A 25,489-nucleotide genomic window follows, 5' to 3' on the forward strand; every position below is an offset into this window, starting at 1 on the left:
GGAAAATCATCTAATGTGCACAGGTTTAGGTAAGCAAGAAAATATAAGATTGCTTTTGTCTTTACATTTATGCCTAATATTAGAGAAGATTAGTAAATAAGCATATGATATAGTTATTGTACGAATGAATTTCTTGAGATTTAGGTAAATTTTTTTATTGTTGAGCCAAAAAAACTCAGTGACAAATTTCATATAAACGCAATACAATATGCCATTTTAATAACCATAAAAGCACCATTATATAAGACACTTAAAATTATATTTCACAGAACACCAGAAATAAAAAAAGCTGTTGGCCAACAATAAACAGCATACATCCTACACGATCTTGTCTGTCATGGTCTCACACCAAATTAATCTGATTCCAACCTGTTGGAATTTAATTTGGATTCACAGATAAATAACACCACGGAAAACATGAAGACTGCTCATCCTCCAGTGAGCATGGCTTTTACATATCCTTGCATGATCTATATCTTGGGCTGCTTTATTTCTTTGCACAGCTAAACATTTGGGCTGCCAACTAATTACACACATCTATAAGCATAATTTTAGAAATTAGATCTCTTAAAAATTGCTGTTTTATGAAGTCAGATTTTATTTACACTAATAGACAACAGCCAAAAGTTGTTTAATCCTATTGAAAAAAGTAGTTAAACACAAGGTGTGACTTTAAATAAGACTGATTTTCCTCAACTTGTATAGCTATTAAAGATTTGACATTTTTAACAGTGATTCATCATTAGAATAAAGGAATACTTCCCAAAGTGATCACTTTAAAAGACAATATTTCCTTACATATATGTGTGCTTTCTGTTTGTTTCAAGGGAAAATCAGTATCATTGGAGTCACACATCTCACTTTTTAAAATACATAGTTTATCAAAGTAGGAATAGCACTAAAACCTTTTCTGCCTCTCCCTTCTCCCTAACCCTTCCAACTTTCCCGGTTGAGATGAATTTCCTGAAAAAATAAATGGATTACTTCAGACAAAGTGGTACTGAAGCTTATATATAATATAAACACTTTGTTTTATTTATGAACCTATGCAACTAATTGATCACGTTCTTGGGTATGTTCTTAGACTTCAGGTTCAAATTAATTCTTTCCCTTAGAGCAAGATTTTAATCAAATCTGAAAAATTCCCAGCATCAGACCATGTGTACAGGTGCACTTAACAAATGCTTGTTGAAGATAATGAATATAATGACCTCTGCTCAGGAATTTTTGGGTTCAACTATTTACACTGGAATTGGAGTTTTGGCTAAAACTAAACAAAGAACAAATACCAAAAAAATTGAAGTAAAAACTTATTTAGGAAAATTTGGAATGGCTGTAAGATAGGCCTCTAATATCCATGGTGACAACCACCCCTTCTGCTAAAGGAGCTCTCATTTGTGAAGCTGCCATGAGCCCTCCGGTTTGGAAACTCTGCATAGGTATGCCAGTATCTTGAACCATTGGAAGGCGATGCATTATTCCTGTCCTGGTTTCTGTTCATTCTGCTTGGTTTTTCTGCATGAAGTACACTGTAAAAGGTAACATCATGTTCATACCGTTCTTTCATTCGGTGTATTTTTTCTCTTGGTACTCCATGAATGTTTCTTCTACATGAAAAAAATGCAAATATGTAGTTAAGGCAGAATATCAAAATGAATTACTTGTGCTTTACAAGTCCTGCATTGCATAGATACTACACTCTCCGTCCTGGGGATATCTCTGGCAAAACATAAAATTTTGCTATTCAGTTATCTCTCAGGCTCTGCTCCTGTTTTTCTGCTGCCCTATACACCCCCAAAATATCCTGAGGCTGGCTTCATAATTGTTTTGTTTTTGGTAATCTCAATCATGTGCTTCAAAATATGAAGAACACCATGAGATTTTTTCAATAATATATTCGCCAGTTAATATCATTGTTTCAGGTCAATTAGTCCCCAGTACAGTTAAACAATGCTTACTAAAACAATCTTAAAATCTAGTAGGCACGGGGCTGGAGATATAGCTGTTGGTAGAGTGCCTGCCTTGCATATACAAGGCTCTGGGTTCAATACCCAGCACCACACACACACACACACACACACACACACACAAAAAAAAAAAAAACTAGTAGGCACAAGAATCAGTTGGGCATATAATTAGAAGTGTAATTATTACCAAAGATTTCGACTACAGAATGGAGTCTATGAACTACAGTTTAACACCTCAGGCACTCCTGATGGAGGTGAATCACAGCCATGTTGGAAACACTATCAGCTTATAACCAAAAGATGAACTGGCCTTAATCTTAAAAAAGTCAATTCCAATCTCACTGGTTAACTTTATTATATTGACATCAAATGACACAAAGAGTAAATATCAGAACTCATGCATTCAAAGTCAAGTTAGTACTATTTGGACATTTATTGCTGTGTAAGTTAGAAGCAGCATCTAAACCATAAATGAACTATACAATGTTCAACATCTAAAGATTTTTATTTAGTCTAAATGCAGAAAACACCATCAACATGTGCAATCCCATGCAAAGGAAAGTGCTTTTAAATGTTCATTAATGAAGAAGCAATTTAGCAGAATGTTAAATAAGTCCTTTTAAAGGACCAAGTCCAAGCCAATATGTTGCATTTAGCATTATTAGAAAATTGACCCAAAACTAACATCTTCACATATAATATTTCCAAAGTTATCAATTTCCAAGAATTACCATTTCTGGCCTGAAAACTACCAGTCCATTTCCAGCCTGAAAAGATTCTTTTGTTCGGTCTGAAATACCTGAAAATAGCAGGATACATAATGAGGAACTAGAAAAACAAAGAAGTACCTTGCTAACTCTTGAACGTTGAATTTCCAGCGAGTGTCAGGTTCTCGGAATATAACTTCATAGTTATTTTCAAGTGCCTGATTTTTCAAAAGTACATAAAACATTGAAGACATAGTATGTATGTTTGGGAATGTTTATGCTGCCATTTAACATTTTACTACAAATCTTTTCTAAATTCCTTTTGTTTTACCAGTAATCCAATGCCTTAATTTATCTGAATACAATTGGTTTATTACCATACTTAGCCACTCTCAGATTATATTATGCTTCTCAGTGATAAATTTTGGTCAATTTTATCTAATATGGAGGAATTTAACACCTTTAAAAGTAGATGTGAACTAATTTAAAATGTCCCAAACACAGGTGTGAGCAATGTAGACTTATTTCCGCCAAATACCTTGTCCTTTTCCTCATGGCTTGATTTAGAAAATCACTGTCACAGAAACATAGTTCATGAAATAAAGTAATTTCCACATGTTTTACATAATTTTCCCTCCAAAAATAGCTCTACCTGCTATATAATATAGTTTGACCCCAAGCACCGTGTCCCATTCCCTTGAGTTTAGAAAACTACTACAGTTCCCATAAAACTATCCAAATATTCTTTGTAGTCATAAATCAAATACTGCTTTATCTCAAACTGAACTTTCTGTTGTCACTTTTGTTTGCTCTGTTGTGAAATACAGAATGAACAAAGCTCAGTAAAACAATTTCCTCATAAGTAGGTAGGATTAATAAGTTCTTATGTACTATTACACAGAAGGGCATTAATATGTAAAAATAGCTACAAGGGAGGATTTTGAATGTTCTCATCATGAATTACAAATATTTGAGATGATGGGTGACCTTAACATCTGGAGGTGATCATTACACATTGTATACATGTACTGAAACATCACTCTACACTCCATAAATATGTCCAAATATTATTTGTAATTAATGTATAAATTTAAAGATTTCTTCTTCATTCTTTGGGCACTTCTAATTAGGGAAGGATTCAACTGTCATACCTTGAAAACAATTTCTGGGGCTAAATAGCTGTGGGTGAGTGAAAATGAAAAATAAAGTTACTTCCCAGAAGTCACTCTCAGTTAATGCCCAACTCCAGGTTTTGAGTTGTGCCTGAATTCATAGGTCTCCTCAACCCCCTGTTCATTTCCAGCCTTTCAATCATAAACTGAAGTAACCACCAAGTTGATGTTCATTCTTTAATACATTTATGCAAGTCCCACAGTCTGGGCCAAAGTAGAACTGATTAAAGTATCATTAGAGAAAAATCACACCTGTAGGTATGCCATTTTGCTCCAAATGTAAAAAAAAAGCCTAAAAATAGATTTTGGAGCCCAGTGTGGGAGACATTCATCTCACAATTAAAAGTGGGAATTTTGTGTGACATAAGTAGAATAATACTTAGCTGTCTGCTTCCTGCCCCACCCTGTAGGTTTGTGGATCTTCTTCTATCTACTAGGGAGTGAAAAATTATTAGCATAAGAGACAATGTATGTCTGAAAAAATATCAGAATGGAGACCTGAGTTATATGTTTATATTTGTACTCTACTACCTTCCTTCATAGGGTTATCATTTGATGCCAAATCTGTTTTTAAACAAAACAATCCTATTGCCCTGGAACTTCAGGCAGCAACAACAGTACACAGTGCTGAAACCCCAGCTCGCCAAGGGAGGACCTGTAACCCTGCTAGTGCATCATCTAGTCTTGTATTTCCCTGTAAGTTTCAGTGAGTGCCTCTCTGTGTGGAAAATATCCAAGACTGAAAAACTATCAATAATTCAAAGAAATGATTATTTACAAAGGACTATGTAAAAATTGTACCCCGAGATGAGAGAAACATCTCAGCAAATTTCAGCCATTGAACAGAGAAAAACTAAAACTTTACCTGCTCCCTGAAAGAACTACTGTTAGTAAATGTGATATCATGGAAGATCAGAAAAAAAAGGAAAGAACAATGTTTCAACTTTCTCACAAAATGTCCACAACTGAAAATTCAGAACATTTCTTCCTACCATGACTGCATAGGGCTTCATTTCCCAGGCGTGGAGGTTGGTATTATCAATAATAATGGGGGATATGCCTCTCCTCATTGCTTTTCTTGCTGCAACACAATGTTACATAACAGTGAACAACAAGCAACAATCAGAAAAGGGTGAGCGAAATCCATATCTCGTCATTTTTTGTTATAAGACGTCCTCATTACACAATTATTGCCACCTATTTCAGAACCCATTATCAGTAATTTTCTTACGGAATCTAAAGATGTTATTATACTCTGGCATTCTGATTGGGGCGGGGGGGACAGCAGAATTTTTGATTAAGCTCCTTCCATAAGACATATTCATTCTAAAGCAGCTACAGTCTATGCACACAACAGGGATTCCCAGGAGTTTGGAAAGGAATTCATCACCTCTTTTCTGGTTCCATTCATGAGCTTCCTCCAGGAAGTCAGGATTGAACTCATAGGCACCATCTTCCCTGAAGAAAAAATCATCCGTGCTGAAAATCAGCGCCCTGGGAAAGTCATGTTGCAATTGTCTAGAAAGTGGAGAAATGAAAGAGGGATTTTTTTTATTATATGCATATTCATGGTAGAAATGATTTCCTTCCATCTCTAATGTTTAGCATTTTATAATACTGAGACCACCAGGTTTTGAGTTGTTGAACTTCAATTTAAAAAAGGGAAATGCTTATCATCTCTGGAAGGCATCTCCCCTAACTGGAGTCAAGAAAGGGCTGAGAGGCATTTTTTTGAGTGTTGCCAACCCTTGAAGCTAAGAGGCTGCTGGTCACCACCACTGCCTGCTGAGGCAACCAGGACTGACTGGAGGTGAAACTCGGAGGCTAAGTCGAGGGTGTGTTGGCTGTCTTTCCTGTTGGACACCATCCCCCATGACCATTCCTTTCCAAGGCACCAGCATCCTCCTGAGACCTGCCCATGGGCACCATGCCCCATATTCAGCCATTCCCTAAACTCTTACCTCTCCCATTTCCCTGGAGTTCTGTTCTCTGTTCTCTGCTTCCTGCCCCGCCCTGAGGACCCATCTAAGAAACTAGTTCTTGCTGAGATATGAGTTGTGGCTAAAGGTGATGTGTGTGCACTATCCTATTAAGTGACATATTTACATTTTAGCAATGACCTAAACCAAATGGAGAAAAGCACAAGAGAGGAAAAGAGGTGAACCCAGTATTCCCCATGCCTTCCTCATCTCTACCACTCTGGGTCTAAATATGAAAGTAGCACAGACAAAAAGGGAAAGCCATAATGTAGCACCTCTTTTAATACAACATAATAAAACAAAAAGGGGGTGATATGTACTGCACAAACTCCAAAGAGAAGATGTTTCCATTTGAAATCCTTGGACAACTTTTTGGTGGAAGGTGGGTATTACACCAGGAAGTAACTGGGAAGCTCACTGAGCCTCCTTTCCTTGTCTGTAAAAGTTGATGGTAATGAGCTAATAACAGGGGAAACACCTAGTGCAGCACCTGACACTGGCAAACAAGTGTGTGTGCCCTTCCTCTGTCCCTATAGCACTTGCCAAAATGTCTCTCCATTCCAAACAGACTTAATGGCAAATAGAAAATATATGGTCACAACAGCCATGCTCAGAATAAGAAGATATATCTATAAGTTAGGGATGGGGGGAAGGTTGGAGAAAGACAAGAGCAGAAGATGCAAAAAGAAAGCAGAGCTATTCAGTTCTTTTTCTATTTTTTTTTAAGAAAAAAATATCTCAATCCAGAAAGAATATGGAACTGCAGGTTATTCATGGCACCTGAGTTGCTCTCCCAGAGCTAGATTCAATTCTTGACTCTTCCACTATCCAGTCATGTGATCTCATCTCTCTAAGCTTGTTTTCTTAACTGTAAAACACAGATTACAATCCCTACCTACTAAAATGAGCTTTTGGTAAGACAAATGGGTTGTAATGGGAAAAACATTTTTATAAAGGATAAGGCACTTTACAAATGTAAAGTACTGTTATTTTGTTAGTAATAATAACAACAAGGCCACATTTACCCAACCCAGACTGTTTACATGCTATAGTAACAAAAATACACTGGAGTACATACATGCAGTAATCTTTTGGGTATTGCAATAGATGAAAGACAAAGACAAAAATAAAGCAAATGCTTCAATATTAAAGAAAGAGTAAAATACACTTTCCAGAAATAGCAAACAAACATCTCTGGCAAAAATTCTTCAGAAAGTATTACAGAAGGAAGCATAGGGAGTTGAAAAGGTAATTCCAAACCAAGTATATTTTCCTTCTCAATGGGCTATGGTGATACTCAGGAAAACTCAACAGACATGATAACTTGATTTCAATAGCAATCTCACAGTTTCTCTTGACAGATACCTTTGTGGGGAAAATGTAGGCTCTAAGAGAATGTATTTTAATATCCAAAGACTATTAATTAGTCAACCTGTTAGACATTTATTGAGCTCTTAGCATGTGCCAAATGCTGTGTAAAGTGTTAAGGCACAGAAATAAACTTACTGCTATCAAGAATGCACAGCCTACTAGCCAAGGAGCTAAACCTCCCACAGCTAGTGTGACACACCATGGAAAAATATACCAACCAGGCACTAGGGAGCAGGAGCAACAAGTTCTGACAAGAGTCTTGCAAAGGAGGCAACATTTCACTTGGACCTTAGGAGCTGGAAAACAATTTCACATCTTGCAGAAAGGGCTGAGAGCATGGGGGGTAAGATAAGAAGGAAGCGAACGCTTCAGGGCCTGTGAGGAGTAAGGAATTATAGGGAAATGAGACTAAAAGTGGCAAATCACATCTGAAACACTGGTTTCAATTCTGAGTACCACAAATTCAAAGAGAAATTTGATAAGCTCTGCAAAGTCCAGAGAACAGTGACCAAGTAAATATAAGGTCCACTAACCATGGAAACCATGTCAGAGGAGCAAAGATCGACAAAGAATCTGGGCTATTTAAGGTGAAAACAAATGATAAACAGTGATTCCTAGTACTTATCCTCAGATGCTGGAAGTCTGTTGTGTAGAATAGGGAATGAACTTATTTTGGGATCAGCACTGGGGCTGGGCTAAACGTGGCAGTTCTGCTAATCTTGCCTGGTCACTCATACAACTACAATGAGTCACTGCAATGCAGGGGCAGAAGGAGCTCAGAGGGGTCCAAGCAGGTCTCCCACAGGCCTCTGGTGCTCTTGGCTGTTGGCTAGCTCTTGTTCCACCTGGCTTCTCATCCTCAAGGAGGCTGACCAAGGCTTCTTTACAGACAGGCCCATTGCAAGAGGGCAGGAGTGCATTCTACTAGGCTTCCACAACACTGCGTTGGTCCAAGCTAGTTACTTTGCTAGCTTGCATTAAAAGGGCAGAAAAATATTTTCCACTTCTGGAGGGAAGGGGGAGCAAAGAAAATGTGGCAACTTTTAGTTGACCACAGATGTAAAAAGTGGCAAGAGAGAAGGGAGAAGTAGAAAAAGGACTGAATTAAACAAATATTCATAGTCTCCATAATAATTGTCTATTATTGACTTTAAAGATATTCAAACCGAAAAGTCTAAATCGTAAGTCCAAACCTTAACCTCCAATACAAACAAATATTGTTAAAAATATCTTAGAAAAAATTTAAGGGTAATAGTAGATGCATTTTCAGATATGAATATTTTTTAAGGTATGTTCATATTTGCAAACACTATAAATTTTTAAAATTATTTTCATCAATATTATTCAGTCTAAGTAATGAAAGCTATGTTCAGAGGTGAAATAATAGTATATATCTCCCTTGTGTACTAAGCAACTATGGAAACTGGTTGATTTTCCTTTTTGGTCCCAGATGTAATATCCCTTCTAAGTCTGGTTTCATTTGTTTTCCTATTAAGTCTACCACCCATAGGTTTGGTTTGGTTTGTAAAACGTCTTTGGAATTTAAATTTTCCTTTCATATGTATATCCTTATCTACTCTTGTTTCCCTCTTTATAGTTCACACTGTTAACTGGAAGATAATACTCTCTAACATTTCCTTTAAGGCATATAGGTGTCCAATTCATGTTTTGTTTTATTTTAATTCTTATTCCTTTCTAGAAAACAAAATATAAAACTGTTGCCCTTTTTTATTACAGAATTCTACCTTACAGTAAGTTAAATTGTTCAGGACCATTATGGGGCAAGATGACCTTCTCATCGTTTCCTAGGTTGCATCTACAGTCCTCCAAACAGGCAGGCAAAAAATCTTGAATGTTTTTCACCATTATGGCTCATATGGTTTTTTTTTTTTTTTTTTTTCTGTATGATGTTCCTAAATGACCATTCCTCCCTTCAAAATCATGTTTTGTCTTTGCCTAAATGTTAAATTAGCACCAGCGGCCATAGTAGCATCTTGAAAATGCAGGAAATAAAAACTTCACTAGCTAAATACAAAACTGATTAAATAGACAACCGTGAGATTCTCAAACTTAAGTGGAAGCAATAAATACCATTCCATCAGCTTCAGAAGTGATGAGGATAATGCCCCAGCGCTAGCTTTCTGGTGGTCAGGAGCCTCATGCATTAGGGAAATTGAGAGAATGAAAATAAAAGAAAAGGGAAAAAATAGAGAGACAATTACTTCCACGTAACCTTCATCACCCCCTTCCCCGCCCCCAATTCACTTAAAATCACTACTATGAGAGAAACTCAGGTACTAATCTACATTTCATAATTTGTCATCCTTCTATAATTCCTTGCTTTACAATAGAGAACCACAGAGATATTCAAATATCTATTCAGTCACTCACTCACTCACTGAGAAAGGCCAACAGTACTATATGATATTACTATGGAAGTTTTCAAACACGTAAAGGTAGACAGGATAAGATAATCAATCCCCAAGTAGTTATGACACAGCTTCAGTAATTATCATCATCTGGTCAGTCTTATTGTCATCTATTTCATATTTAATTTCATCAAATATCCCATCAGTGCTCCTATTTCCCTGGTTGTCTCTTAACATTTTCCTAGAGTTGCTTTGTTTGAATCAGGAGGCAAAGGAGAGCCACACATCGTATCTGGTAACTGTGTCTCTTAAGTCTCATTTATTCTACCGTTTTTCTCTCCTATTTTAGTTTCCACCTGAATTATTGTTCCCCACAACTTTTTACATGGGAGATGTTGAAACCTATACAAATGAGTTAAAAAACAATACAATGAACACTGTTTAACCTTTGTCTACAATCACCAGAAATTAACACTTTGCCTTTTATTTTATGTTTCTCAAATATGTATTTTTGATGAACCATATGAAAATAAGCTGCAGATATCATGATACTTTATTCCTACATTCCTTATCAAGTATCTCCTAAAAATATTCTCTCACATAACCACAATATCATTATCACATCTAAAAACTAACTTTAATTCACAATGTTAAATTTAAAATTTTTCAAATTTCCCTGGTGGTCCCAAAAATCTTTCGTAAGTTTCAAGTATTTGGTTATTATGTCTCAGTAAGGTCTTCTAATCCAGAACTGTCCTGGGGTCCATTTAGGTTTTCCTTTTTGAAGAGTCCAGATTAGTTGTCCTGAGAATGCCCCCCACATTCTGGGCTTATCTAGTTATTTCCACATGATTATTACCAGGTTATACATTTTGGGAAGGAAAGTTCAAAGGTGACTTTAATGTACTTCTGATTACACATGGCAGCTTGTCCCATCATGCTAAGTTTGAGCAGTTGGCTAAAAGGTGGTATCAGCCCAACCTCTCTATTATAGAAGTGTGTCACTTCTCTTGTCATAGTAAGTACTGTGTGGGTATGAACCTGTGAGATTATGGAACGTTCTGTTCTTCAGCCACTTTCCCTCAATGGTTTGTACATCTATTGTTCTGATGCTTGGGTGCCTGAATCAATTACTATACTGGGAATTGCAGAGTTTTTATTTTCTCATGTTGCCCTTCCTTCTATTTTACTAGGTAGCATTGTCTTGTTTAAAAAAAAAAAAAAAAAAAACGCTTTCTTTCTTCTCTTTTATAATCCTTACCATCATTATTCTTTATGATGCTCAAATTATCCTAAATTTGACCAGCAGTTACCCTTCAAGCTGACTTATATCTTTATCTATAAAGATTTAAAAATACATTAATTTTCTAATTAGCAAATAAATATAACAGCAGAAAAATTGAAACAGAAAAGTGCAAAAATAAAAAAAGGAATGTTCCTATATTCCTCCATCTAAAACTAATAATTGTTTTAACATTTTTAAAATTATTTTAGTTGTTGATGGACCTTTATTTATTTGTTTATACATAGTGCTGAGAATCAAATCCAGTGCGTCACACATGCTAGGCAAGTGCTCTACCACTGAACTATAACTCCAGCCCAACATTTTGGTCTTCTTTCAAGAATTTAGATACATATCTCAATATATCTTCATTTCAACTCATTATTTCCTACTCCATGCAACATTTTAATGATATAGCAACTTATACTTATTTATATGGATGTCCCATAATTTTCTTCAGTACTCTGAGGTTAGGCACTGAGATGTCTTAATTAGCAATACTAATTATTTTTTTGTTATGTGTTAGTCATTTGGAAATGTGCTTTTGTGATCTACAATTTCATCTTTATTGGGAGGTTTACCTTTCTTATTGAATAACAATTTCCTATTGAGTGTAGCAGTTTTTAATTTTGGTTATAATAATCTCTAACATATAGTTGATTATTTTTAAAATGTTGTCTAGTCACATATATTCATCTTTTACTTTCAAATTTTGCCTTTGATGGTAAATTTTGAACAGTCTTTCTCATCCCCAAATTATGTAAAAATATATACATACTATTACATTTTCCTTGTCAATCCATCTACAATATTATGTTGGTATGTAGCATTCATTAAGGATGTATTTTTTAAATATTTTTTTAGTTGTAGTTGACACAATACCCTTATTTTATTTATTTATTTATTTATTTATTTATTTTTATGTGGTGCTGAGGATCGAACCCAGGGCTTCGCACATGCTAGGCGAGTGCTCTACCACTGAGCCACAACCCCAGCCCCAAGGATGTATTTTTTTCCACATGGTGACCTGGTTATCCCAAAACTATTGACTTAATAAATCCCACATTCCCCATCTTTCTGAAATACTTTTCATTATATACTAAATTATTACGTATATTTAGGTCTATTATTGTACTTTTTCTTTCACTTGACTAAGATTAATGTGTGGAGCACATCTTGATCATCTTCTTTTCAGTATTTTCTTTTCTCAACTATATTCAACAATTGAGAATCTTTCCTTTATAAAATTTATACTTCTAATTTACTTTCCTGTCTTATTTTGTTGAGAGCCATGCCTAAACAAAATCAAATAAAAAGACATTATGATTCTTGCCTTTAATTCAACTCATGGATGGCTTGGTTGTTCCAATAAATTTTCTTTTCAACACTAAACAAAGTTTGGTATATAGTATCTCTCCTCAACTTTTGTAACAATTTTATGAAGTAATATATTCTCCAATTTATAGATAAACTATTGATTTAAGAGCTTAAATAACTTGTGTAAGTTTACATAGCTTGGATGTGTAGCTGCTGGAATTTGACTTCGGTCTACATGGAGTCAGGGCACATGGGTATTAGTTACAGCCTCAGGGAGCTCTTGCAGATCTGAGAAAGTGCATGTACTCACACATGAGCAACATGGAGCCAGAGTCTACCATCTTGTCTTAGCCAGCAGCTACGATTCTTAAAGGGTCCTCCCAGCCTTCACATACATGTTCCACATGGCAGGAAGAGGCAAGGTAGCTTTGAAAACTGTAATCTTATAGTGGGGCACACTAAAATAGGGTTGCTAGGTAAGATAGGATACTTAATCAACAACCTCTGCAACAGTCTTACTAGGATATTCCTTTAGATCCTGAATTTATTTGTCACTTCTGAGTCTTCAACTCAGAAATGTTCTATTATATCTGTAATTATTACTTTAGCCATACTTATTCTGGTTATTTATTCTTATGTTTTGTTTTCTATGTTACTGTTTGATTTTCTGCATTGATTCTGCTCATCATTATCTCTGTTGGACTTTAAAGTTCCAACATTTATTTTAGAATCTTTTTAAAAAACATATACCTCATTACGTTCTTTCTAAATATTCTGCTTCTTAGTAAACCCCCCTTCATATTTCAGACTCCTTATCATTTTTCTTTCATCTTTTTTAACCATAGGAATTTTTCAAGATAGACAAAAATTTTAAATTATAGAAAAGCAAAGGAAATAATAAACACCTCTACAATCACCATCTGGAGCTGATAATCATTAACATTTTCTCATTCTTTGTTGGCTTAAATTTCAACCAACTCTTCACCTTAACTTGGGCATCTTCCAATACCATTACTATGCTTCATCCCCCCTTTCCACAATACTTATCACCTCCTAACGTAACATATAATTTCCTTATATTTTATATCCATTTCCCTACCTCTGGTATATAAGGTCCACATGGGCAGGATCTTTGTTTTGGTCACTGGTGATCCCAAGTACCTAGAAAACTGCCTGGAACATAGTAGACACTCAATAAATATTTATTGAATGAAAAAATGAAGGAGCATTACATATTTAAGATCTATTCATGTTGCTATACAAACTTAGTCCATTCCTTTTAACTGCTACATAGTATTGCATTATCTGAAAAATAATAAACAACTAACATTAAGTGCTTATCAAATATGCCAAGAACTATTCTTATAGCTTTAAAATTTCTTATGTAATGCTCAAATAGAACTGGGAGGTAAGTACTGCTATTAATCCCCATGTTACAGACCACTGAGTGGTACAGCTGGGTTTAAAACCCAGGCTTCTGGTCCCTTAGCCCTAGACTAAACCATTGTGCTTGAGTGCTATAAAAACAAACCACATTTATTTAATTTTCTCCAGTGACATTTAAGTTGTTTGCACTTTTCCCTATCATGAGATTCAATGAATGTGCACATGTGGATCATTCCTGGGGACATATTCCTCAAGAGGAATAGCCAATGAGTCCTTTGTTTTCTGAGACAACAAAGCAGAGCAGATATTGTCTAAAATTGCCTTCTTTCCTTTAGAAAAAAAATTATCTGATAGAATATAGATTCTATGAAGGCAGAGATCTTTGCCTTTTGTCTGCTGTTCTAAGCATCTAAAAGAATGGCAGGCACATAGGAGGTAATAAATATTTGGCAAATGTATGAATGGCTCTAAATATAATGCTCTCCTGCCCTAATTAGGCAAATTATTTTTACAGGGCCCTAAACTATATGAGAATTCTCATCTGTGTATAATGAGAATTTTATCAAACCTCAGATCCCCCTAATGGAGACAGGAAGTGAAGATTCTTCTTGGATCCCAGCACTTGCTCTGGGAAGTAGCCTGAGAAGAGGAAGAGAGCCATGGCTATAGACCATGTGGAAAATTTCCCATGAAGCCTGGTATGGCCTGAACTTTGCAGTTGTGCCAACCACCACACCTGGGGCTGAGCCCTATCCTTAGAGACATCTCAGTCATTGCCAGCCCTATGAGTGTCACCAAGAGACAGACTGAGGGGACTGCAGTGATGAGATCCCAGTCTGTCTTACTGCTTACTCTTGCCTTTACCCCTGAAAGCTGGGCATATTTATGAGATCCAAAACCAAACTCCCAGGTAGGCTTCACTGCCATTTGTCAATGTGGTTCCACTTCATTCTATCTAGCAGAAATCCTCTCGGTATCTTGCATGTGAACAGAACCCTTCTCTACAATCTAGCAATGGTACAAGTTTCCTCTGTTTGTGTTCTGTTGATTAATCCAGGCATGCTCAGAGTTGAGGAAGGAATTGGGCACACCTACCTCAGTACTTTTTTTAAAGCTGTCTTTTCCCAATATACCATACATAGATCAGTTACACATAACAGAAAGTAGCGGTCCAGAAGAAGTCAACTCTGGGCTCTTTTTTTTTTTTTTTTTTTTTTTTGGTGGGGGAGGAGAGGTGGGGAGCAGGGGAGGGGTGCCAGAGGTTGAACTCAGGGACACTTGTCCACTGAGCCACATCCTCAGCCCTATTTTGTGTTTTATTTAGAGGCAGGGTCTCACTGAGTTACTTAGTGCCTTGCTTTTGTGGAGGCTGGCTTTGAACTTTCCATCCTCCTGCCTCAGCCTCCCAAGCCACCAGGATTACACTGCGCCCAGCTGGGCTCTCAAAACTGCTGCTTACAGTGGTAGCAGTTACATCTTTGACCTTTTTATCAGGTGAAGAAGCTGGCACGTCAAACATTTTCATGTGTTTAGGAAGAGTTTTCTGTGCCCCGAAGTGAAGTTTGAGATGAATGACTTTTTAATTTTTTTTACTCCCTTTGCTATTCTCCGCATCCCATTCATCCTTTTATATTTCTCTTTATCTCACTAATCTTTTTGCTTTTGTTCTTAAGAGCCATCCTGACCAAGCCAAATTTCCACCTCTTAGGAAGCTTCTAGGATTGCCTTTTATTAGCAAATCCATTCATCAAATATTTAGTGAATGCCTACTATGTGCCAGGCCTTCTTTTAGGAGTTGTTCAAAATAAAGTATCTGATCTCAAGGAACTTATATCTCCTGAAACTTACAGTTTAGTAAAATAAAAAATAATAAAAGAGAGTCAAGGTACAGGACAAAGAATGCTGAAGAAGCGCTACTCTCAATGGCTGAGAAAGCCCCTTTCTGAGCCTGTCTTTCGTCATATTCTTAAAATGTGTAGAAAATACTGAAAGATCCTAGCTGTACAATTGTAGTTAAAGGGGACTCCCAAATAACTGGAAAGTTATATCTTTGGTGAGGTCAGATCACTTCTTCAAATTATGAAACTCTCAGTTTCAGAATCAAATGTGGTGCCCTGATGCTAATGTACTCATCTATAAAATAAAACAACTATTATATACCATAGGGATATTGTGAAGATCCAGTAAACCAGTGTCTATAAAGTACCAGGCATATAGTCAGCCCGAGGTAATCTTGTGTTAGTTATTCTTTCTCCATTTCTCCCTTCCCCTTTCCCAGATTCTTACCTTGATAAAAACAGATAGCCTTCTCCCCAAGCCATATACATGATCCGATAGAGAGCCTTATGAAGGAACAATTAGAAATTAGACTAGTTTTTCCTTTATCATATTATTTCCTCAATCCCACAGAGCCTAGTACCTTTTTAGATAATTTCTTCATTAGTTCATCTAGCATCAAAATGGCCCTAGGAAGGTGCCATTATATAGAGAAAATTTCATTGAAATGCTAGGAAGGAACTAAGTTGAGTAATACATACCCTGTCATGTGAGCAGATTTAGACACTTGGGAGTTGGGAGTTGACATCTCTCCCCAACACATCGCAGGATGAATACAAGTACTTATTAAAAAATCTTAATCTCATCTCCTCCCAAGACCCCAATAACATGTTAACAAAGAAAATTAACTTCCAAGTAATATTTTTTTTTAAATTAGAAGAAACACATATTATTGATATTGATGAACAGCAATAAAATGTACCTTCCTTACCCTGACAGTTGAAATCCAGGTTAACTTAGCACCCTTCATAGGGACTTTAAGTGCTTTTTTCATTACCCAGATCAAAATCAACCTCATTACCTTACCAGGTCATTCCCACTAGCCTCTTCCTTGATGCCAAAGACAAAGCTCTGGATTAGAAATAAGGAGAGTTCATCCCTATGACCTTGATCAAGATGTTTGGCTTCTCAGAGCTTCATGTCTTGGGCTTCAGTTAGATGAACTCTAAGAGAGCTTCTTATACTTCTCCTGATCTTTTCCCATAAAAATATTTTTTCTCCTTTATTTCTTCATCCATGTCTACCTCCTCTCAAATCATAATCCACACCTACAGGACTATATGGTCCCAATTCAGCAGGGTCTTCTTCCATTGACCCAACAGCTCCAGGAATGTGGTGATGGTGAATTTCCTGTGTTAGGCAACTGTTCCTGACACAGCCTTTTCAGTGATTACAAACACATACTACACTGTATACTTTTTTTATATTTATTTTTTAGATTTAGGTGGACATAACATCTTTATTTTTATGTGGTGCTGAGGATTGAACCCAGTGCCTTATGCATGCTAGGCAAGCGCTCTACCACTTGAGCCATATCCCCAGCCTTGCACTGTATATTCTTGCTCTTTGTAAAATACATATAGTATTTACAGTCCTTATTCATCCTAACCTCTAGAGAGGGGTATTGTAAGGATCTTATTAGTGGGAAGAAGAGACTTGGAACCCCTCTTAGGAAAATCATAACAAATATAAACAGCTAGTAGTCACTTTCCACGTAGATCTTGTGACTAAAGATCTAAGATGTCACCTGATACTCTATTTTGAAATACACAGACTAGGATTAATCCAAACTTTCTACTTTTACTTTTATTAAATGGGAGCCCTTGTCTCATGCATAGAAAACACTATGGTCCAGGCCTGCTGGCTAGGAACATGGGGGAACAGAGTATGCTTTGGAGTTTTAGCTAACTAGTCCCCTGTTCTTATTGCCTCTTGCATTCCACTGGGTATTTGGTTACAAAGTATGTCTTTCCTTCTATCTCTGGCTTATCAAGAAACACTAAAAGGTATTTCTTTTGATGAGAAATTCTGTGTTAATCCAGAGACATGACTGAGGATAAAGGACAGCTGTCAGCAAGCATCCTTTAAGCCTAACTAAATTCATATTATGAATCATTTGTGATAGTGCCAAAAGGAACTAGAACATTGCAAAGGACAGTTCCCAGATTTGACTTTAGTTTATATGGAAAGATTAAAAAACCCAGGAAACTGACATAAAAGAATGATGACTTTTAAATTTTAAAAAAAGGTTATATATTAAAAAAAGGCTATCCTCTACTATAGCCATTTCAAAAGGACAATTTAGAGGTATACCCATTTAATGGAATATTTTATTCAAACATAAAATAATGAAGTTCTGACACATGCCACAACATGATGAAACTTGAGAACATTAAGGTAAGTGAAATAAGCCACACACAAAAGGACAATACTTTATGATCCACTTACATGAAACACTTAGAAAAGGCAAATGCATAGAAACAGCTAGTAGATTAGAGGTTGCCAGGAGGGAGAGGGAATAGGGAGTGACAGTGTTTAATGGACACAGAGCTTTTGTTTGGGATGATAAAAAAGAATCTGACATAGGTAGCAGTGATGGCTGCACAACAACATAAATGTCATTAATACCAGTGACTTTAAAAAGATAAAAATGACCAAAATGGGGATATTTGACACCACACACACACACACACACACAGAGAGAGAGAGAGAGAGAGAGTGGGAAGCACAGAGGCTTATCTACAGAAGCTTTCACTAAGGCAGAAGTAAAGGACAGGTGCAGATCCAAAGTAAGTTTGACACATCAGCTGTGGAAACAGATAGTTTTGGATCATCTGTTGAGAGTAAAAGGGTCTTGGGATTGGAAACCTTATTTCTTTCTATTCCTTTGTCCAGCTCTGGGCTACCTAGCCAATATATTCCTCCCTTTAGTCAAAGCTAGGAGAATACATGAAATAGAGAAAATATGAATTTTCCAGAATCCAACAAATCCATGGATTCCATAAATGCATCTCCTGATCATGTTGCCATTCATTTCCCCACTGGACCATAGTTACCCACAGTCGGGAACTAATTATTGTTAATAATGATTTATTATTAAATAAATCATTTAATAATAATTTGTCTTGTGTAGGTGACTTCTTTTAATCGTATTTATTATATGCCTCATAAAACAAGTGCTATAGTCTTATAGTAGTCAGTGAACTTTGTTATTATTGATTAGTGACTAATAATTAACAACAGTTGGTATTTATAAGGCACATGAATTCCACAATACTTATTCCACATAGATAATTATAGGGTTTGTGTTTACAATAGTATCTAAAATTCTCACAATAAATGTATGAATAGAATATGAATCGCATTTTAATAAAAAAGAAACTGAGGTGAACAATCTAGTGCCCTGTGTCAATTCATATGTTAATAAGATTAATAAAGATAAAATATAATGTCATTAAAAATCCAACTCCATATGGACAAAAGAGTTTCTTAGTTTATGTCCAACTGAAAATTAACCTAGGAAAGCCTTTTTATATGGAGAATGATATATTTATTTGGTTATGTAATGAAAGCTTTGTCATACAACCCTATCTAGCCAAGTCATTAAACAAAACATTTTACTTAATAGTTCCTTAATTTTCACCTTTAAAAATTTACTATGTAATATATATTTTGTAGAAAAATCAGAAACTTCATTGGAAGGTAAAGAACATAATCCCACTAACTAAAGTAAACAAAGATCAGCAGATATTTTTCAATAAATATATACAGACCTTTTTCTTTGAACAGAAATGGGATGGGTGTGTGTGTGTGTGTGTGTGTTTGTCTTTATAAAAGACTTTTTAACTTAAAGGAGGGAAGAATATATTTATAGGTCAAATATACATCAGTTTCCAGTAATGACTGTATGACTTATAAGCCAATCCTCTACATTTGCATATTTAAGTTGTCTCACATTGTTTCTATTGCACACACACACACAAAAAATACACTCTGATGAACATTCCTCTATCTTCACACATTTCTCCAATTATTTCCTTAGGATGAATTCCTGGAAGTAGAACTTACAGGTCAGTGGTAAAAACCTATTTTTAAAACAATGTTTATATAAAATAGAGGTGATAAAACAGATTTTTAGGGGGCACACTAATTTTTAATACTCTGATGTATTTAAAAACTTTTAAAACATATAAACCCAACTTTAAAAAAAAAAAACTTCAAAGAATTTAAATAGATGTTTTCCATATCCCAGCCATTTTAAATTATAAAAAACATACAAGTAAAAATATAGAAATCTAACATTGATTTGGAAGACAAGACATAATCTATTTCAAAAAGATTTTTATTAGTTCTTAAATCAAATGATAAATAAAGGTTAAACAAAAAGATGAACCCACATTTATAAAAATTTATTCCCTCCAATTCTTAAAATTTTTTTTATTTTAAGAAATACATGTTTATTATAGAAAATTTGGAAAATACATAATATAGAGAAAATGTAAATTTCCCAGAATCCAACAAATACATAAGATAATCTTACAGTTTAACTATTTTCTATACATGTGTATTTTAAAACAATTTGCCATTCTTCTCTCCCCCGCCCTCCCAAAAGTAGGAAAGCAGCTCCTTTTGGGCCACATCTGTGACTTCCTCATCATCTGATCCCACTGTGGGCCTCCCTCCTTGTGCAGTGGTGGCCTATCTCCTTGCTTACTACCCATATATATACATGACCTAGCCCAAAGTGTGCCAAGGCCCTTCTGGACCCAGAAATGCCAAGGCTCAGCACAATGGAACAGGTCAGAGTCAATATCCAGCTGCAATCTTCACTTCAGAGCCAGGTTTCTCCCCAGTCATAGTGAAGATTTTGCTTAGCTGGTCAACAATTTGAACAGTAGCTAATATCTCTTAAAATTTATGTCACTTTAAAGTTTTAAAAGTCCTTCCACATAAATTTCATTTTCACAACAGTCTCTGAGGCAGAAAGAGCAGATATTCCCATTGAATAGGAGAGGAATCTGAGGTTTAGAGGGGCTAAGTGAACAGCAAAGCTAGTGAATGGCAGTATTTGAATATGATGTCATATTGACTCCCAAGGCTAGAGGCTCTTTACCTAGCCATTATTAGCAAACAAGTGGAAATTAAGAGTCAGAAAGATCTTCAATAAATCCTCTAAACTAATCACCTCTTAGTAGTCACATATAAGGAACATAAGAACCAGAGAAGCTAAGTGATTGTCCAGCTAGTTAGTGACAAAATGGATCTAAAGCACACTCTTCAGATTCCCAGGCCAGTGCTCACTCCAGTTGTCCCTAGAGAGATGCTTTTTAACAAGCTGGTCTCTTACCTGACGTCTTTTGCTTTGTCAAATCAGGAATTAAAGTCCTGATATTCAGAGCCAGAAGGGATCTTAGAGACTGCTCAAGCCAGCCCATTCACTTTACAGATGAGGAATGTGAGGTCCAAAACTCTCATGTTCAGTTCTATGCATCTTCCTCTGATTATATTACTTCCCTTCCCAATAGTTAAGAAATCTGGCCAAAAATGTTTACTTCCTCCTTTTACACTAAGTGTGTGATAGACTACAGACCAGCAAAATGAAAGTGAAATTAAAGATTTGACACCCTGGCTGTATCACAAAACAACAAAATTCTGCTGGGTTCCAAGGAGGTTTCCCACTCTACTGCTATCCTCTGCCTATGCAGGAGCCACAGAGGACCTTCTGGAAAATGTCTCTGTCTTTGAAAAAGGTACCAGTGGCCCTCCACAAATCACCAATCCCTTGAATCTATGATGTAGCAATATTCTTTAACTAAAGACTTCTACTACACAAGTCAGCCAGAATCCTAATTAAAACGGACAGCACCTCACTGCAGCTGTCAGTTCCCTCAAGTCCAAAGGATTCAGACCTGCTCCTGAGATCACTACCAGAGACCATCAAAATCATGTCTCTGTAGGCCACCTTGATTCTTCAATAGTTCCTTATCTCTCCAACAAGATGGTTGAGAGGAAGGGGCCACTTCTGTGGTTGAATACCTATTATGAGCTAGACAATGTGCATGGAGGTAGAAGATATGGCCCCCACATTCAAGAAACTTACAGAAGGATAAACAAAACCATGTGAAAAACTAAGCGCAGTCACAGAGCTGTAAACAGGATGCCAAAGAGACCTGAAGACGAGCACCTACTGATGGGTAAGGCAGCTGAATTTTTAAAAGGCTAATAGAAATCAGGTGGGCAAAGGGAGGCGGAGGGCAAGCCAGGCAAGCAGGCCAGCATCAGCCAAGGCAAGGAGAGAAACAGCTTGGTTTACGGGAGATAAACAGTTCAACGTTGCTGAAGAGCAAATGCAAGGCAGAGTGATGGGAGTCCAGGCTGGAGCGTAGGCCTAGCAAGGTGGCAGCAGGCAATAAGCCCGCGTAATTCTCGCTGACCTGGTACCAAGAGGGCAGCTTACGCAATTCCCAAGTAATCGAATTTGGGCGCCCATGGTGAAGGCTCTGTGGTGGCGCCGTCAACCCCCCTCCCCCCGTGCACCTGTGCGCCTTCACAGCTGCCAAAGCCAACACAGTCTGCCCGAATCCACCAGATTTTCAAATCGGGCCACAAGCCCCCGGCCACGGCCACTGCTGCCCCGATCACCAGCCCCCGCAACCCTCTAGTTTATGCGCTAGGGTTAAAACGCCTGTTGACGCACTGTGACTGCTGCCTGCGCGCTAACTGGCGGCCCGGCTGTTTTCTCTGCAGTAGCCACCGGTTTTTCCCCCCGAAGAGTCCCTGCCGGCCTCCCCGACCCAGGGTTGGGGAGGCTGGGGCGCCGAAGGCGGCCTCGGCCGGGCTGGCACTAGGCCGGGCACGGAGGTGGGGAAGGGGCCAGTGCCATCTGGGACTGGCGCAAGGCGCAATGCCGAAATCCGTACTCCCCGGGAAGCGCAGCGGAAAACACAAACAAGACGAGCGCCCTCCTCTCAGAGACCCGGGCGCCAGAGGCGGCAGTGGTCCCCAGGGTCGGCAGCAGCGACCCGGGCTCTGACCAGGGCCGGGGCCGCTCGTTGCTNATGAAAATGTTTGACGTGCCAGCTTCTTCACCTTATAAAAAGGTCAAAGATGTAACTGCTACCACTGTAAGCAGCAGTTTTGAGAGCCCAGCTGGGCGCAGTGTAATCCAGATGTGTATAAGAGACAGCGCCCAGGCCGCTGTCATTACCTGGCCAGTGTGGTTTTCCCCGAGCCCGGGAGGCCTCGCAGGAGGTAGAGGTGTTTCCTAAAGCTGTGGCGGCGCGGAGGTGTCCCCCGCGGGGGCGGCGGCCGAGGCGGCGGCTGCTGCTGCTGCTGGAGGCTCAGCCTCCCAAAGGATTCAAGAAAACTGTCCTCCATGGGGAGGGGGCTGTCTGCGAGGGCCCTGGGTTCCCTTTCCTGAAGTCACGGTCTTGGCCAAAGCTGTTGTTTTTGTGAGTCTCCGGCCATGTGATAGATAGAGGGGCGGGCGCTGGGAGCCCAGCCCCTCCTTCCCACCCGCCGGAACCGCTCTGCGTGGGAGGGGTCGTCCCTACCTGAAAAGCTGGGTACACTGGGAGACTGACAGCCCGGAAAACATAGGTGACGCACACCCTAGCTTTGCCTACAGCCTCCTACTGCCACTCGCTGCCCTTCGCCCTGAAGAAAGCAGGGAACCCGCCTAATGGGACACTAGGACAATTTCCTGCCTCCACTGTACAAGTCAGACCCTTCTGTCACAGCCCTCCCCCAACTCCACCTCCGACCAGCCTAGACCTTGAAAGTGAAATAATTTTTGTTGACGATAAAAGAATGTGAGTAGCACTTTGAATAGTAACAGTGAAGGCCATTGTCTCCTCAAATTTATGTACACCAACATCTGGCTGTGTCCCAAGGGCTAACACACTGTTCCAGGGCCAGTATCTTCTTTACCAGACTGCCAAAAATATTCTTAGAAAGCTTTGTTGCCCGTACATAACTTTAAATCACTTCTTCCTCTGAAAAGCACACCTTAGGAATCATATTGAGTTAGAAACAAGTCTACCACCCAGGCACCTATCTGCTCCCACAAAAAAAAGAGGTAGCCTCTCTGGGAACTGTTTCAGATCCCAGAGGAAAGTGGCAGAGTCTACTGGCTTTTACAGGGAACTAAGTTCTAAGTTCCAGGAGCTGGTGAGGACCCATTGGTTGATCACCATAATGACTCTCCAATATTTCAAACTCAAAAGCAACAGGGTGCCTGTTTTTTTACTGAGAGAAAATATTCAAAATCTCCATCCTAGAAAATCAGGATATATGGTGGCCTTGGCTATACTAATTATTGTGAAATAAATTTTGTTTCTGGAACCATAAGGTATGAAAATTACAAAAAGGAATTGTGGGGGTGGGGGGGGGGTGGGAAGTGATTTCCTTCTAAACCAAAATCCAGAAATTCCAGAGTTAGTTTCAGGAAGGGGCTGTCCAAATCGGGAGGGGCTGTGTTCTGGGAACTTCACCTCCCCTTGGGATTCCCCCTTGGGATTTCCCCTCTGAGGGTGGGGGAAGAGTAAGTGAGGGAGGAGGATGAACGGTTCTCCCTTGGGGGAAAATATGCCTTCCCAGCATGGAAGAAGTATCGTGGGGGTGGGAGTGCTGGAGATCAAACCCAAAGTTTGGCACATGCCAGGCAAGTATTCTACCACAAAACTAGCCCAGGACATATATTTTCTTGATTCTTCTTAGTACTGCTAAGAAACCATGGAATTGCAAAGGCTTCTCTAAATATTAGGGGGAACTACAAAGAACAGAAAATATACATGAATCATAACAATAGTGACATTTATAATCTATATATCCCTATTATATTTTTTAGAGGGGTTGCTGGGATTGAACCTAGGGCATCTTGCATACAAAGCAGGAGCTCTATAACTGAGCTGCACCCCCAGTTTTTACTTTGTACAAAAGTGTTTTGCCAGAAGATGGGAGGGGAGGGGTGGGGAGGGAAGATAGTAGAGGATAGGAAAGGCAGCAGAATACAACAGACACTAGTATGGCAGTATGTAAAAACGTGGATGTGTAACCGATGTGATTCTGCAATCTGTATACGGGGTAAAAATGGGAGTTCATAACCCACTTGAATCAAATGTATGAAATATGATATGTCAAAAGCTTTGTAATGTTTTGAACAACCAATAAAAAATATAGACTTCAAAATAAATAAATAAATAAATAAATACAAAAAAAAAGTGTTTTGCCCAGCCTTAATACCACCTTTTTCATCTAGATCTTCTTTATCCAATACAGGAGCTCCAAGTCTTGTCAACTGGGCATTTAAAATGTAGCTAGTGCAAATTAAGATTAAAATAGGCAATGAATTCCTAAGGTTCCAAATGAAAAAAAAAAATCTCATTAATAATTTTATTTATTTATTTATTTTTAGTACCAGGGATTGAATTCAGGGGCACTCAACCACTGAGCCACATCCCCAGCCCTATTTTGTATTTTATTTAGAGACAGAGTCACACTGAGTTGCTTAGCACCTTGATTTTGCTGAAGCCAGCTTTGAACTTGTATTCCTCCTGCCTCAGCTTCCCAATCTCAGCTGGGATTACAGGCATGGGCCACTGAGCCCAACTCATTGATTTTTATATTGATTACAACTTTATCTGTTTCTTTTCACTGTTTTATTGTGGTTACTATAAAGTATAAGTTATATATGTGTTTGGCATTATATTTCTTTTAGACAGTGCTACATGAGACTTCTTATCTACTGTATTACTATTCTCCTCTGCGGGGGCGGGGGAGGTCTCAGGCTGTGTCATGGCAGCAGGAAGACATGCAGCTTTGGAAGCAAGAGGTTCTGATACACTGATCGTGCAATGTATCTGACAGGTGGAGTTACCTGATAGATGGTGGGAAATATGAGGTACTGCTCAAAAGAGAAAGGTGAGCTGGAAACAGAGCTTTGAAAATTCTGGCCCCTATGAATAGAAACAGACAGGTGAGGGTACCAGCATTTAAGGACTGTGCCCTTGAAGCAGATCCAGAGAAGGTGAGATGAGGGAATGATCAGCAGTGTAGACTGAACACTAACATAGGTGTTTGGAAGCTCAGAGGGAGAGAGTTTC

At 38.1% G+C, this 25,489-nt stretch overlaps 2 protein-coding genes across 7 annotated transcripts in view; both read right to left on the reverse strand.

Moving 5' to 3' along the window:
• Positions 1–139: 139 nt before the first annotated feature.
• On the reverse strand, positions 140–23,688 carry N4bp2l1 (NEDD4 binding protein 2 like 1). Its single transcript, XM_015484196.2, has 5 exons — positions 22,594–23,688; positions 5,237–5,364; positions 4,839–4,927; positions 2,816–2,892; positions 140–1,607 (listed from the first exon to the last, which is right to left on the reverse strand). The coding sequence occupies exons 1-5, from the start codon at positions 22,761–22,763 to the stop codon at positions 1,349–1,351; spliced, it is 723 nt and encodes a 240-aa protein (XP_015339682.1). The 5' UTR covers positions 22,764–23,688; the 3' UTR covers positions 140–1,348.
• Positions 2,816–25,489, reverse strand: part of LOC107140979 (NEDD4 binding protein 2 like 2) — a 110,842-nt gene continuing 88,168 nt past the window's right edge. For all 6 annotated transcript variants that reach the window (XM_048800807.1, XM_048800806.1, XM_048800802.1 and 3 more), the window contains 5 exons: positions 15,837–15,892; positions 13,264–13,337; positions 9,288–9,352; positions 5,237–5,364; positions 2,816–2,892 (listed from right to left, as the gene is read on the reverse strand). The gene's annotated coding sequence lies outside the window, so the exon portion shown is untranslated. The remainder of the gene's footprint in view (positions 2,893–5,236; positions 5,365–9,287; positions 9,353–13,263; positions 13,338–15,836; positions 15,893–25,489) is intronic.

The sequence above is a fragment of the Marmota marmota genome, unplaced genomic scaffold (assembly GCF_001458135.2).
Source record: "Marmota marmota marmota unplaced genomic scaffold, marMar, whole genome shotgun sequence".
In the NCBI taxonomy this organism is placed as follows: domain Eukaryota; kingdom Metazoa; phylum Chordata; class Mammalia; order Rodentia; family Sciuridae; genus Marmota; species Marmota marmota.